This window comes from Tachysurus fulvidraco, chromosome 21 (genome assembly GCF_022655615.1).
Source record: "Tachysurus fulvidraco isolate hzauxx_2018 chromosome 21, HZAU_PFXX_2.0, whole genome shotgun sequence".
NCBI classification, from domain to species: Eukaryota; Metazoa; Chordata; class Actinopteri; order Siluriformes; family Bagridae; genus Tachysurus; species Tachysurus fulvidraco.
The window spans coordinates 7,457,013-7,472,792 of record NC_062538.1 but is presented as its reverse complement, the minus strand read 5'-3'; the positions used below and the strand labels follow the sequence as shown (position 1 = coordinate 7,472,792).

Genomic DNA, 15,780 nt, shown 5'->3' with positions numbered 1-15,780 from the left:
TAAAACAAGTGTGGGAGGCGAGCAGATGGTGCGGGATTAATCTCCCAGGACGTCGTCTCGGTGTTAAAAGATTCGGATAATGGAACTTCCTGCTCTTTCTGAGCATATAAATAGAGGTGAGAGCGACGTGTTTATTCTGTCAGGTGCACAGGATGAGATGTTTTTAAAGCTGGGAGAAGGTCTACAGAAAACGCAGCTCACACACACTCAGCCAACCTGAAAAAGCTCAAACTTTCTTCAACATTTTTTGTGCTTCGAAAGTGGCTGGGCTCCTTTTCTTCTGTGGCTCACAACAGGTGGCCCCTCAGAACTGCAGATTGTTTGTTTAGGGTGTAGCCAGGATCCTCACACTACTGTCAATTACTGGAGCAGATGGCTCTTCAAAGAGTCCTCGAAATAGTATGCATGCATTAAAAATTGTGTTTCTCTTGCATTGTCTGGTTGTACATGACCATAACATAGACAAGGCTCATCTTCTCTGTTGAAAGTGTTTTATAGACAAAAACATAAATGAACTTTTTTGATAAGATGTTAATTCATTAAAATAATGTTTTGTTTAGGGTGAATTGAATTCAGTTCTCTCAATTTATACTGTTTATACCAGCGAGTTTGTAAGTCTGCTCCCAGGCTTGCAGTGTGCGGTTCTTCATACACTGTCGAACAAAATACCCCACAATGAAGTAATCAAAAGCACAAGCCCAACTGCTGTTGATGGTCCGCTTATTTTCAAATTGTTGAGAGATTTAACTCCAAGGAAGCATTTACCCTTTGAATGGACACAAGTGTTTGTGACGTACTCTGTACTCCGAGAGCTTTGTACAATAAAGCAGCCTCCCGGCTGAGACACAATGAGCATGCAGGAGTTCCAAAAGTGTCAGCGGAGGAGGATTTGCGACCTCTCGTATTGTTCAGTGGAACATCCGTGCAGATCTTTTGTAAAGCAACAGGGGTGAGTAGGATTTAAAGAAAGGCTCTCCATGAGCTCAGACAAACTCTGTAAAAAAAAAAAAAAGTTGCAGAGCTTCATCCCAACCAATACAAGTGATGATGGCTGGTTCATGTAATGAATGGGTCTATGTATATTTTTTTCCAGCAAGGGCACAGCCTCTGCCCAGCAGACTAGAATCAATCCAGCAGTTTAAAAATAACAAGAATATTATCCACTTCACGCATTGCTGAGTGAACTGGATGTGTTGAATGCTTCCTGACAAGCTGCAGGGAGACGGAATCTGCCTCAGCTCTTTCACCCGCCTCTCTCTCTATCTCTCCCAGTCCCTGCTGATTACAGAGCTCATTTTGATTTGGGTGTGGTGCTTTTAAACTCTGTGCTGAGGAGACTGCCAAAAAGTCATTTTCTACTATACAAAGTTCTATTTTTTTTGGCACCTGCGGCCGTAATATTTCCATTGTCCGCTGGTCTAGTACAAAAGATTCCATCTGTATCTGCTCAAGGCAAAAATAACAGAACACATGTGTGGGACTAGCTGCACTGTTTGTTGTCAGTTGGTTATAGATACCACGTCATAAAAAAGCACAAACCCAGAGCGGACATATATAAAAGAATACCGATGAAGACTTGGATACTGAGTAAACACAATCACAGATCCAACGTGTAAATGTTGTCGGCCAAAATGATGATACGGTTGGTTTTAATGTCATGGTTATTTACAGTATGCCAGACATCGATGACGCCTGAGATAGGCACGGGCTCCCCGTGACCCGAGGTAGTTTGGATAAGCGGTAGAAAATGAATGAATGAATGAATCTTGCAAAAATAAAAATGCACTTTTTGATGTTGCACGTAATGCCAAAACATGCTGTAACTTTTAAATGAATTAAAATGTCTTTAATTTAGCCTTTGGGAATAAGCAGTCATGTTGAAGGTGTGCATTTAAGCTGTTGGTAGATGAGTACTGATAAGTCAGAATTTGACCACTAGGTGCTAAAAGGAATCTCAATAAATATGAGGGTGATGGAAACATTCATTCATTCATTCATTTTCTACCGCTTATCCGAACTTCTCGGGTCACGGGGAGCCTGTGCCTATCTCAGGCGTCATCGGGCATCGAGGCAGGATACACCCTGGACGGAGTGCCAACCCATCACAGGGCACACACACACACTCACACACTACGGACAATTTTCCAGAGATGCCAATCAACCTACCATGCATGTCTTTGTACCAGGGGAGGAAACCGGAGTACCCGGAGGAAACCCCCGAGGCACGGGGAGAACATGCAAACTCCGCACACACAAGGCGGAGGTGGGAATCGAACCCCCAGCCCTGGAGGTGTGAGGCAAACATGCTAACCACTAAGCCACCGTGCCCCCCATGTGATGGAAACAGTTAAATAAAAATAAAAAAAGTGTACATTATACAGTGCACACACACAAAATGTACACGTTTATATATATATATATATATATTCTGTATATTCTACAAACACGTTTATACATATACATCTTCTGTAAAAATATATATGTACATTTCTAGAGACACCTCTTATAACACTTTAAGCACAGTTCAAATAATCGACTATGTTTATATATATAAATATATATATAAGATTGATACACAGAAAATGACAAAATTCTGAGTATATGTCAAATAAATGTTTATAATTAGAGTCCTTAGTCTTGCTGGTTTTTGGTTGGGTCTGTTGTTTCTAGATTTAAGCATATTACTGATTTGCACAGCCAATCATTTGCTGTAGATTATATACATTTAAGCCAAGTTTTTCTGTTCTCTCTTAAACAACTCTCAGGACAGAGTTGATCTGTTTTGCGTTGTCATTTTCTCTGATATCCCAAGGGCCATATATGTACCTGTCATTGTGTTTTGATTTAGCACTAAGTCTTTTAACTGTAGATTGTATTCAAGCATTACACCAAGATTACTAAGGAAGGCCAGGCATCTTGCAAGGAGTAGAAGATTAAAACTTGGTCCAGATTGTCAGATTTGGGTTCCAGCTGCACAGAGCAGCGCTTAGCAAAGCCTATGTAGGTCACACAGCACCTGGCTTGTTTGAGGGCTCAATTATCTTATGACTGGCATGAGAGTTTAGAGTACGACAAACAGTATGACTGTCGCTGACTGTGTACCAACATGAGATGTGTGCCGAGAAGTGCGTCCTGCTGGAGAGCGCAAAGTTTTAGAGTCAGGATTCAGGGATCTGGTATCGGTGGAGGCATCCACCTGCACAGGATGTTTTTAATAGTCTTTATTCTGAGAATTATAGTATTCAGATTTTCTACCGAGCATCTCAATATTCAGAAGCCCGTTTTGCTTCCTATTCCCAAATGTTTTAGTGTGATAGACTCAGAGATGTGATGTGTTCTGACTTGTTTTCACACTTTCCCGGAGTTCTTCTGTTTTTAGATGGTCCTTGTAACCTTTTAACTGCATGTCAACTTCATTTAAGCACTATGTCTGCACTGAAACTGACAAAAAGGGCTCTTAGAAAGGACATCGCAAACAAGCGCTATGCCCTTGAATTTCACATGATGCTGTTTCCAAGGCAGATTTTGTTTTTCACTGCAATATATGAAATGTCTTGTTATGCTTGCATGTTTTCTTATGAGTATTTGCATAAAAAATGAATAATAACAAAGAATACAACATATTTACTTATTCATGAAGGGTTGTTGGATTTCGTGGCTTTGGTTTTGTTTATACTAGCTCGGGGTGAAACATATAAAACCTGTAGAGTCTTGGCCCAAAATCGGGTCATCAAAGATTCATAAAAATTATCCTTAGCAAGCAGCAAGCCATTAATGTTTCAGTGTCCTGATTAGATTTCGAAAAACAAAGCACTGTGTGTCACATGTTTGATGTTGGTTTTGGATTCCCAGAGCGAAATCAGTGTGTACTTGGAGCTTCACCATGCTGGCAGAGTTTTAAGTTGTGTGCTCCAGGAAGCTGGGAAGTATGAGACACCAGCTGTTAACCTATAGTAGCTTCAAAGTGGATAGTGTATCTTTATAAAGGTTACAAAGACCAGATGTTAGAGAAAGCATGCATAGAGAGAACAACAGTGATGGGGCTTGGTCTTGTGCCTGAGTGTTAGCCTTAGCTACCGCTAACACTGCTGAAATGCTTTAAACACATGGGTTTTATTGTAGACAATGACCAAAAACTTGAGGTCATATAGTACGTCAGATTCTGTTCTTGTAACTGGCTTTCATAAGGTATGTTAAGAGGAAACAGAGCCGAGGAAATAGTGCTGGTCATTTCCTTACCTTAACATACATCAGCTTTAAAGGAGCAGGATTTGGCTTATTGTTTTTCTCATCCTGCTTTGGACATCCTTTACTGCTAGCTGTTATACTGGTGATAAAATAACATACTAGCCATAATGTAACTAGCCATGCTAAGGTTTATGGCAGTAGTTGATCCAAATGCAAAAGTGCATTAAACAAAACATAAAGACTGTGATTTACAGCAATGCCATATAGTGTAGCTGGTTACGGTGTTTTTCTTCTTTCCCATGTCAGGCTTCTGTCTGTATGAGAAGAGAACGTGCTATACCCCTGTCTGGTACAGAGCTGATCATGTCTACCTCTCTTACTTTACTATTTACTAAGCATTTACTAAGTTTTAGCAGTTAACAGAAAGTGATAGTCAAGTGATAGTCAATCCTTAATTTTATTTGATGTCACAGGATGCAGAGGGCTATAAAAAGTATAAAGATAAGATAAGCTTAGTGGCTTAGTGGTTAGCACGTTCGCCTCATACCTCCAGGGTTGGGGGTTCGATTCCCGCCTCTGCCTTGTGTGTGTGGAGTTTGCAAGTGTGTATGTGCCCTGTGATGGGTTGGCACTCCGTCCAGGGTGCATCCTGCCTTGATGCCCAATGACGCCTGAGATAGGCACAGGCTCCCCATGACTCGAGAAGTTCGGATAAGCGGTAGTAAATGAATGAATGAAAGATAAGAACTGTAAGGAAAGGCTCAAGAAACACCACAGTGGAAAGAACAGACTACAGACAAACAGGACAAAGATTAAATAGAGGCTCAATACAGCATTGAGGAATTAGAAACAACAACAAATTGACACATTGATTTCTTTCTATAAATCAGACCGATTTTTTAGTCACATATGAATTCATGCAATAGCATGATCAGGTCATGTTGCCTAGTTCAACTAAAAATGGCCGGTAATAGATCTGCCAGCAGGACACAGAGATGTAAAGAATGTGTGAGGGTGGGGTGCAGGCACTAAGAACTGGGGGCTGAGTGTTAATTGAGTTTCAGGAATTTTCTGGAAGAGTCCACTAGTAGACATCTTCAGTAGTCCTAAACTCCAGTGATGGCAGCCTGAATGTTTTCACCTCACATGAGCACATGATCCTGTGTTACTGTGTTAAAGGGGAAACTTGGCAAACATTACAGGGCTGTTAATTCTCTCTTTCTCTTCTTCATTACAGGCTATGTCAGCATTCTGGCAGTGGTACTGAAAACTGCAAATTCTTCACCATGGGCCAATGAGTTTGAATGTAAGCACAAAAGGATTTCTTGAAAGCCACACCGAGGACCTACAAACAAATGGTTTTCTGATTTTACAGCTTTTTGGTCAAATACTGTCTTTTTCTCCTTGTGCAGCAATTGAACTGTCCTGTCTGATAGAGTCAATCTCCACGACCGGTCCCAGAATTGAATGGAAGAAGATTAAGGAGGGGAAAACAAGTTATGTTTATTTCGAAAACAAAATATCAGGTAATTCATTGCATTTCATCATCAATATCGAGATTTCTATCCAAAAGTTACACGTGTGACTTTACACTTACGTTACATTGCTTTACTCAATTTGGTAAAGTTAATATTTTAGATTTTAGCACTAGTAAGGAATTTAAAAATGGCTTTTGTTTCTTCCAGGTGACTTGGCAAACAGAGCAAAGATTCGAGAGCCTGCAACTTTAGTCATTGTTAATGCAACAAGATTAGACACTGCATCATACCGCTGTGAGGTCACAGCCCCTGATGACCTAAAAAACTTTGATGAGATTCTGATAAACCTCGCCATCAGGGGTGAGAGACATTTCACTATCATCATATCGACCTAAAGCATCCTGCCACTCCACCAAACCTCAGAGTGACTGAGTAAAAGAAGCGGGGCATCAAGAGTATCATTAACATTCTCTTGATATACTCAGTTTGACACAGTATACAGTATGATACCACACGTAATTAGCTTACAATTATTACAGAAATGTGTTTAGTAATAAATAAGGATTCTATCGTCTCCTCAGTGGCTTAACATTTATAGAACATGTTAATAAGCACATTTTTTCTTTGCTAGCGCACTTATTAATTGTAGTTGCCCATATCCCTGGCAGACACCACTGGCAGTTAGTAGTACACTATTTGTTTTCTCAGAAATTGGTGTTTGCCGAGCTGCGTCGCTGTAAGCTGAGCTTAGCCACACCACCCTTCCAACCCTTGGCGTACATTCGAGGATGCGTTCCGGCCTGCCTCAGGCTCGGGCGTGTCCACGGCTAAATGGGGAGAATTCTGAAACTGCATCTGAGTTTAATCAGGCAGCTAAAAAGGGAAAGCGTATGATGCATGACCTTAATGCTTACAGATTAAACAGCTTGGATTCTACACTTGATTTAAAGATGCAGATGCGTTATTCTACTGTATGTGAGTCTTACTGAGGCTTTCGGATTCTGTTTTGTAGTAAAGCCAGTGACTCCACGGTGCTCTGTGCCAACGTCTGTGCCGGTGGGGAAGTCAGCCGAGTTGACATGTGTGGAGGATGAGGGCTTCCCCAAGTCCCACTACCAGTGGTTTCGCAACAATGAGGAGATTCCCTTGGACCCCAAGAGCAGCCCTAAGTTCTTCAACTCGTCCTATTTGATGAACAGCGAAACGGGCGTGCTGGTGAGCACCGGGAGGAATGGGAGAAGGGATATTTTGGGGAGCCAGTTGATGTGCAGTGGCTCCAGCCATGAAGGGAATCTGCTGTACTCACTTGCACTTTCCACAATGCCGCACTTTGCCATTCACACTCAGTGGCCCACCCTGGTCACTCAACCTTCAAAGTGGCCTTTAATTCCTGTCCTGGCATTGTCCATTGAAGGACAGAAAGCATGCAGGGCATGACTGATGGTACTTTTATGTGTGCAGTATTTAGTGTGTTTAATTTAAAGCCTAGTGTGTTTTTCCTCAGCACAGTTTGTTCAGGCAGGTAACACTCTTGAGCATAGCCCAAAAACAACTGGTCCAAAATCTTCTGATATTATTGTGAACACAGTTCAACCATCTACAGAAGAGGAACTAAATGTACAGTATGTTGTGGGTTGTGTGTGACAGGTCTTGCTAATCTGACTTATGAGATGGAGCTACTGTAGAGTGCTCCAGAATGCTGTGTTATGAAGGCCTCAGTGGAATAACACACAAAACTTTAAATACAGTTAAAAAAAATAGCTTTTTTTTATTGTTTTATTTGAGAATTTATTACCTGCTTAGAACTACTGTGCACATTCACATTTATGGGAACTACATACTTTTGTTTTTTAGATATCCAGAGATATTAGAGTCTCACATGTCAGATTAGCAGCTCATTTGTCAAACAGTGTTTCCTCCCAGGTACTTCTAAAAGGAATGATTTCTGATTTCTTAAAGGAATCTTAATCTTATATATATTTTTTCTGAAAGCAATATGTATACGAAGAACCTTCTAAAAATGTCCCTAGAAGAATCAGCTGAAAACCACTTTCAGTGCGAGATTTAACCTCAGACAGTCGCAGAAGCTTTTTTTCCCCTGTGGTTATACTGCCATTGCTGTTTTTACACCTTTACAACTCCATGTGTGAAAGCTTCCATCAACCCTTTTCTTCTACTTTAGAATGAACTTATGTGATCAGCAATACAAGGGTTTAATTTAAACCAGAAAAAAGCTGCATTAATGTAATATGGGGTTTAGTGTGAAGAAGGACAGTGAGAATGACAGTGAAAGTGGTTTTAAATAATCATTTTGTGAAAAGAGCAGTGAGTTTTTTAATCTGTAAATCAGTATAAATCCATTAACAGCCCTGGTTTGTAAGTGTGGAGGAAGAACTGAAAGCCAGGTGGAATCATAACAGGGCTCCTTCAGGTTCACAAGTCAGACGTGTGTGTGTGTGTGTGTGTGTGTGTGTGTGTGTGTGTGTGTGTGTGTGTGTGTGTGTGTGTGTGTGTGTGTGTGTGTGTGTGTGTGTGTGTCTTTTGTATCTATAAAACCTCTCTCTTGATAGAGCATTACAGGGGAGTGTGAAAACACAAACAGACACAAATAACTAAAATTGACACCTGAGAATCATCAGACGTTACCTGCTGGTCCACTGATCACACCCCTGCCAACACAATTCACCTTTCAGTCACCTTTGCTTTCCTACTAAGCCCTCATCTCAGTCTTAAATACTGAAATCTTTTAGAATTAGAATATGTGAATCTTTATATCCCTTAAATAACCAGTGATGATAGATGTGTTATTTATTGTCCTGTAGAAATTTAGTGCAGTGAAGAAAGAGGACGCCGGACAGTATTACTGCAGAGCCAAGAACGAGGCAGGAGTGGCCCAGTGCGGCCCGCAGATGATGGAAGTCTGTAAGTCATCGTCTTAACAGACAGAAACGTTGACGTGTAATCACGTCACAATTACGTCATAATTAGTGTGAATCAAGTGTACATCCTGCTCTTAACTCAAATAAAACCCTCATGCTGTTTCTCTTATTATTTCCAGATGACCTGAACGTTGTTGGCATCGTTTTGGGTGTGCTGGTGGTAGTGCTGGTGCTGTTGTGCATAATAGTGGCCATTTGCTGTGCATACAGGAGAGGTTTCTTTGCCGTCGAAAAGCAGACAGGAAGCAAGTAAGTGACAAAGGAAGAGAGCCTTTCCTGCTGATTTTATCCTGATACACAGACATCCCACAGCTGTTTAGTGCTCTTTGCCTCCCCTTTTTAAATGAGGTCTAATTTTGTGAGGTCTTTTTAAGGTTCAGATTTCAGAGTAGTATCCACAAAGTTAGGATTTAGACGTGTTACAGTGGAGAGATTGCAGAAAAGGAATATTAATCATAAAGTTTTGACAAGTAACTGAACTCATTTGGATTAACGTTTACATACCCAGGAATTTCCTAGTCACTGTTATCCATTTTGAAACAGTACCAGCAGCGACACAATGCAAACACAAAGCCTGAAGTCAGTCAGTTTCAATGTGAGCTAGCAATTTCTACCAATGCAAAAGTTAGTGAAGTGAAGTGGGTAGATTGTGCCTGTGTGTGGACCCGTAAAACACTTAGTCCTGATTGTTTCTGTCATCTACTGGTCATTTCTACTCACATCTGCTGTGCCAGGCGGTGATGTTTATTCTTCTGCCAGGAGTTTTGCCCAAAACAGAACACCATTCTTTTTCCATAACTCAATCCAGACAGCAGATGTAGAGCAAGCACTGACCCGTATATATACTGATATAGTGTATTATATACACAAGCTTTTCCCTCCAGAATTTTCATTTTCAGAGAGCAAACATCTGGTTTTCTAATTAAGAGCTAAGAAAAATAACATTATTTTTACAGATCACATTTAATGGTTTCACTTTTCTTTATACTATTAATGACTCCTAGAACATAGCAAGAAAATTGAGAATATTTGGAATATAAATTCATTCTCAGAAGTCCTAAAAAAAGGACTGGGTCCCTGTATAACAAGGCCATGAAGCCTCACTACATACCACACTGAACCCAATGACACACAGTGTGCCAATATGCACATGGGCTCCAGCTGTCAGTGGTGGACTGTTTTAATAGGTACTACGGAATCAGCCACTCCTAAACCCCTTTCAGCACACCGTGAGACGAGTCTTCTAACAGAAATCGCAGCAGCGCTCCGTCTGAAACTCTGTCACCAATTCCATAGACATTTTAAATAATAATTGATGCAGCACAATTATGCAAATGAACCTGAGTAGTAAATTAATCTGTGGGGTTTTTTTTTTCTTCTAGTTACAAAGCACCAGGAAAGACTGATGGAGTGGATTACATCCGGACAGATGATGAGGTGAACTGGTTGATTAACTCCGCTTAGATTTGTGCATAACATGCTGAATACCTCTCGCACCTTTTGCTCAATTTTACCTGCTCTTTTTCAGGGTGATTTCAAACACAAATCATCATTCGTCATCTAAAATCAAGGGAAGATGTGGAGACCCTGAAACACATCGGAGTCATTAGCACAATACCTTGCAGACAATGAGGGACAAACACACACACGAGGAAAAAGACTCTCAGCTGTGCCAGGACACGGTTTACATGACAGCACATTCGATATAACACAATTCATACTTGCCAAAGTGGACAAAAAAGTCTCGTTTCCACCTACAAGCATTAATCTCCATAAGACCACTGAAGTTTTTCCTCTTGAAACCACCTTTTATGTCTGATTTTTTCACTTTGCTTTCTTTTTAATCATAGCTTCAGCAGATTCGCGTAAACATTTTCCTTTAAATCGCTTGTCGTTTGTATAACTTTTGTTTTGTACCAGTTAAATTTGTCAGAATATTGTTTTGATAGAATATATTTTGAAATGCTTAGAGGTTTACTTTTTTTAAAAAAAGATAAAAAAAAATTGTAAATTACTAACATGGAAGCCAGTATATTTTATAGACCAATTTGAAAGAAGCTAATCATTTTGACCAGCCTGTAGTTTTCCTGAAATAAATCATCTCAAATTTTCTGACATCTGTTGATGCTCTTGAGTTTGAAATAATGGGGGTGTTGGATTGGGCTACTTTAAAAATCCTCTTTGTAGATTTTATTATAAAATACAGTAATTAAATACATTACACTAATACATAATACATTCATTATATTAGGGGTCAAACTTAAGACCAAATTCAAAACATCCTTTTCTAATTTCAGAGCCTAGATTTTACATGTAAATCCATAAAATTCTAGGTTACGTTTTGAAGAAGAAAAAAAAACGTGTCCTTAGAAAAGACGCCCATCCAGACATTTTAACTGCACTCTCAATCAAGACCACTTAAATCCAGCCCTGTTTGAAATTCAGTATCATATCCATTGATAACATTTTCAAAGGTCTTACCTACTTAGTTTACTCTTACAGGCTACATTCTTTTAGCATAGGGTTCCATGTTAGTTTTTGTAGATAGTCTTAGACAGTAAGAACTATTTTTTAATCTAGCAGAAAACACTGTAAACAGCCCGAGCTGTGTATCCTTGAGTTTAAGTGTCCTTGTTGATCATGTACATAGTAAATATACTGTCCAGGTTGTGTTCTATTGTCTTTTCTTTATTGGTCTTTTACTTCTTGAGAAGTAGTTTCAATACTATTTTTTAATTAAACAGGGTTTTTGTGTTCAGCTAACAGAAGGCTGCAAAGGTTGTATGCTGATTCATTTGTACCTCCCATCTTGTGGGAATAAAAATAACAGTTTTAGATATGAAATATCCAAGAAGAGGCAAATATGACACTCTTTTCACAATTTCAGGTGAACTAATCGTGAGAGAGAGGATCTGCCTTACAGGCTGCATTTGATTCCTACATCATTGATCTACAATTCACACAAAATGTCAGATTTTGAAGTACAATCACAACAAATACAACCACTTGTAGTTTGTAACTTTTTTTGTGTAGTGTTTTTTTTCTTCTTTTCTTCGAGTTGATTACTTACTCTAAGAAACGTTAATCATTCCTCTTGAGTGCCTTTCAGTGTGGTCATATGATAAAGATAGTGTTTATAGTGCTCTATATAAATGATGGCTTGTTATATACTGTGATGTCTATTTGGACACATCACTGTTCAAACTGACTGATTTTCTAATAAATTTTATACCCTTTGTATAAATCACAGCAGGTGTTTGAGAGGAATGATAATAGGTTATTATTCTGATATACAGCACATATCTGTTTTTTTGTTTGTTTGTTTGTTTTTTTTTGTTTTTTTTTTGTAAATAGAGTTTAATTTTGTTGTGTGCTGATTTAATGACTTCCTTTCTTTTGGTCAGTGAAGTAGAATTAGAGCTTGGATATTGTATTAGTGCCTAAATATAGAGTGAAGTGGCATTTCAAGAAGACACTGTTATTTCACATAACCATTTGATGACTGTTTGAAAACATGTATTACATTATAAAAGTGTTTAATGGAGTGTTGACTTAATAACAGCAACTGAGCGAGGTGTAATTACGTTTGTATTGAGTACAAAGCTTTACCAAAAACTGACTGAATAAATGACTTTTTATCCTCTTTCTGTAATTTTCTTGCACCAAGGACTTGACGGAGGAGGTTTAATTGTCTTTTGAGGTTAAATTTACATTTCGTGCCCTTTTCAGTCCTGAAATAATTTTCGCCTCGCATTGATTTTAGGTTGGTACAAATCCTGTGTGAATTCTTGAACAATAGCTTATGTTTGTTATTAATAAAAATTACTTCATAAGATTTGTTGTTGCTCTGATTTTACAGCCTGGTGGACAGAATGACATGAAAGATGGATGGATGGATGGATGGATGGATGGATGGATGGATGGATGGATGGATGGATGGATGGATGTTCACCGTAAATATGGTTTGTGTATTTCAGCAAATGTTGATCTGGGCTTTTAATGCACAATGATCTACAGCAGGGGTGACTGATCTTATGTGCAAAGGGCTGGTGTGAGTGCAGGATTTCATTCAAATCAAAGTGGAGATTCCACCTGATTCCACTTGCTTAATCAGTTGATCTTGGTTTTAAAAAATACAATGGGGTTGTTTTCTGCATGGTTATGATGAAAACCTGCATCACACTGGCTTTTCATGATAAAATCGGATACACCTTGGTTTATGCAGAATGGTGCAAAAGTCAAAATATATCACGTAAGTGTCAGAAACTCCTTGTTTATGAGAGAGGACAGAGGAGTATGACCAGGCTGTTTATAGCTGACAGGAAGGCTACAGAATCTCAAATAACTAATCTTTGCAACCCTGGTAAAGAGAAAACCATCTCAAAGAACAAAGTCTTCTAAACACTGAGGCAGATGAGCTAAAACAACAGAAAACCACACTGATATCCAATGTTGTCAGCTAAAAAAAGAATCTGAAGCATCAGTGAGGGTACAGAGTGGCAACAGTGAGGCTATAGTGAGTGTACTGTAAAGTGAGGTTACAGAGTGGCAACAGTGAGGCTATAGTGAGTGTAAAGTGAGGCTACAGTGAGGCTACAGAGAGGCTACAGTGAGGCTATAGTGAGTGTACTGTAAAGTGAGGCTACAGAGTGGCAACAGTGAGGCTATAGTGAGTGTAAAGTGAGGCTACAGAGAGGCTACAGTGAGGCTATAGTGAGGGCACATTGAGGCTACAGTGAGGCTAGAGTGAAGGTACAGTGAGGCAATAGTGAGGGTAAAGTGAGGCTAGAGTGAGACTACAGTGAGGGTACAGTGAGGCTAGAGTGAGGGTACAGTGAGGCTAGAGTGAGGCTACAGTGAGGGTACAGTGGGCACAGACTCACAAACAGTGATTAACTAAAGATTGGGAAAAGACCAGTTAAGTAGATATTTTGGCAAATATAAATAAATATGGGGGCACGGTGGCTTAGTGGTTAGCATGTTTGCCTCACACCTCCAGGGTTGGGGGTTCGATTCCCGCCTCCGCCTTGTGTTTGTGGAGTTTGCATGTTCTCCCCGTGCCTCGGGGGTTTCCTCCGGGGACTCCAGTTTCCTCCCCCCGGTCCAAAGACATGCATGGTAAGTTGATTGGCATCTCAGTGAGTGTGTGTGTGAGTGAATGAGTGTGTGTGTGTGCCCTGCGATGGGTTGGCACTCCGTCCAGGGTGTATCCTGCCTCGATGCCCGATGACGCCTGAAATAGGCACAGGCTCCCCGTGACCCGAGAAGTTACACAAACATTTCTAGTTCAGCTGTGACTCAACTGTGACTAAATTATGATAAGAACAGAAGCTGAAATTGAGGAACTGAGTCACAGTCACAGTTTGATTCGTGTGCTCCAGTGTTTCATAGCTCACATTTAATATTGATGATAAAACTTCCACTTTAGGTCACGTCCACTTCAGGCTTAAATACAGAAAGAGATACGAATATGATGAACACTTAAGGCAGATAGATATTTAAATTCAAAACACTGGAGAGTGTTATAATTAATAATGTCCTCTCTACAGTCATATACAGTCCAACAATTGTGTATTGATGAAGAGGTTGTTGTTTTCAGAGACCACATGGAGTTGGTAACTGTGGGTTTTTTTTTTCATCTTTGCAATCCTAATAAAACGGAATCCATTTGGAGCTGGTAAATCTCTAGAGGCCTCAGGATCTTCACAGATATACAGATATTGTGGCACTCCTGTTACACCTCTGTATTTACAGGTTTTTTGGTCACTTCTATTAAAGTCACTTCCATGCACATTACAGCATGTAGTGAAATGCATTATTAACTGTCCCTGTCCTAAAAATATAATCAATAAAAATGCTGAATAATGCTGTAAGATAGACTGGTATCTCATTCAGTGTATTCTCTCTGGATCTATTGTTAAACTGATTGATTGATTGATTGATTGATTGATTGATTGACTGATTGATTGATTGATTGATTGATTGATTGATTGATTGATTGATTGATTGATTGATTGATTGATTGACTGAAACCATCTGTAATCACTAGATGACTATTGCTCAGAAAAAGAGTTTAATGGAGGGTTAAAAGTCTACATGCTGAGTCTTTACCAGTCGTGATTCAAACAATGTAGCTCCAGTGCCTTATTTTATTACACATTCAAGTTGAAAGCATGTGAGAGCATCTGTGTCCCTACAAGCTTCTGTATCTGGATGACTCTTACAGTAAGACCACTAAGAAAAGAGAGAGACATTCAGGCCTACACTACACTACACTTGCAGGGTCTGTTCAGCAGTTGCAAAACATCAGTTTAACTCTCATTTAATAAAGATGACAGGGGAATCAACACAACATTTGGAAGCAGTCTACATGGTCAAGAGGGAATGAGTCACTAATTGAGGCCTAGCAGTTGCATCACAGTTGACTCAGCTGGAATGCTGCTGTTCAACTTGAAGGAAATCTCTACTTCTGTAGTAGAGACATCTGCAGGCTGGACCCCAGGTCAGATCCCAGTTGACTGTCCTTCACTTTTAGTTCCACACTTCTCTGTGCCAGACAAACCAAACTATCAACATCCAACAGCAGCAGCCAGCTGGATTTGCTCTCTCTGGGTAATTATATTAGCATGCTAGTTCCAGAGGACTAGCACATGCAGGGGATGTGAAGGAACTGTCATTTCATTAACCTCTGCCATAATGAACTCCCATGTGACAAGGAATTGAGTTACTTTTAACAACAGTAGCTTATGGCCATTGATTTTGCTGGAGCAGAGGACATCATGTGATTTCTGTCACACACTAATATCTTATGAATATTTAGTTAAGATGTGACACCATACAGTCTTACAGCATGCAGTCTAGCAGCTCATTCTGAGTGCTTTTATATGTGTCTTTGTTCAACAGGTGTGTATCTCACTGTCATTCTCACAGTATCGCAGGTTGCCAGGTTTCAGAAAAATTTCATCAACATTTTTATTCTTCTTTCTTAGCCTTTGTTTGTGAAACAAGGTTATCACAGTGTAAATGCATTTCAGATGTATGGACCTTATCCATAGTCCATACATCTGAAAGTTATTATGTTATTCTGTTTGCCTAATATGCAACAGGTACTTGGTTTAAAATTGGGTGGAAACAAGGCTTATTTTTATGGCTGGTTTAGCTACTGAGTGATTCAA

At 39.7% G+C, this 15,780-nt stretch overlaps 1 protein-coding gene across 1 annotated transcript in view; it reads left to right on the top strand.

Annotated features, from left to right (window-relative positions):
- jam3b (junctional adhesion molecule 3b) overlaps positions 1 to 12,438 on the top strand; it is a 35,296-nt gene extending 22,858 nt beyond the window's left edge. The window contains exons 3-10 of the mRNA XM_047805890.1: positions 5,426 to 5,494; positions 5,601 to 5,714; positions 5,874 to 6,026; positions 6,679 to 6,881; positions 8,489 to 8,588; positions 8,725 to 8,854; positions 9,988 to 10,042; positions 10,134 to 12,438. Coding sequence (XP_047661846.1) covers positions 5,426 to 5,494; positions 5,601 to 5,714; positions 5,874 to 6,026; positions 6,679 to 6,881; positions 8,489 to 8,588; positions 8,725 to 8,854; positions 9,988 to 10,042; positions 10,134 to 10,169 — 860 coding nt within the window. The 3' untranslated portion in view covers positions 10,170 to 12,438. The remainder of the gene's footprint in view (positions 1 to 5,425; positions 5,495 to 5,600; positions 5,715 to 5,873; positions 6,027 to 6,678; positions 6,882 to 8,488; positions 8,589 to 8,724; positions 8,855 to 9,987; positions 10,043 to 10,133) is intronic.
- Positions 12,439 to 15,780: the final 3,342 nt, after the last annotated feature.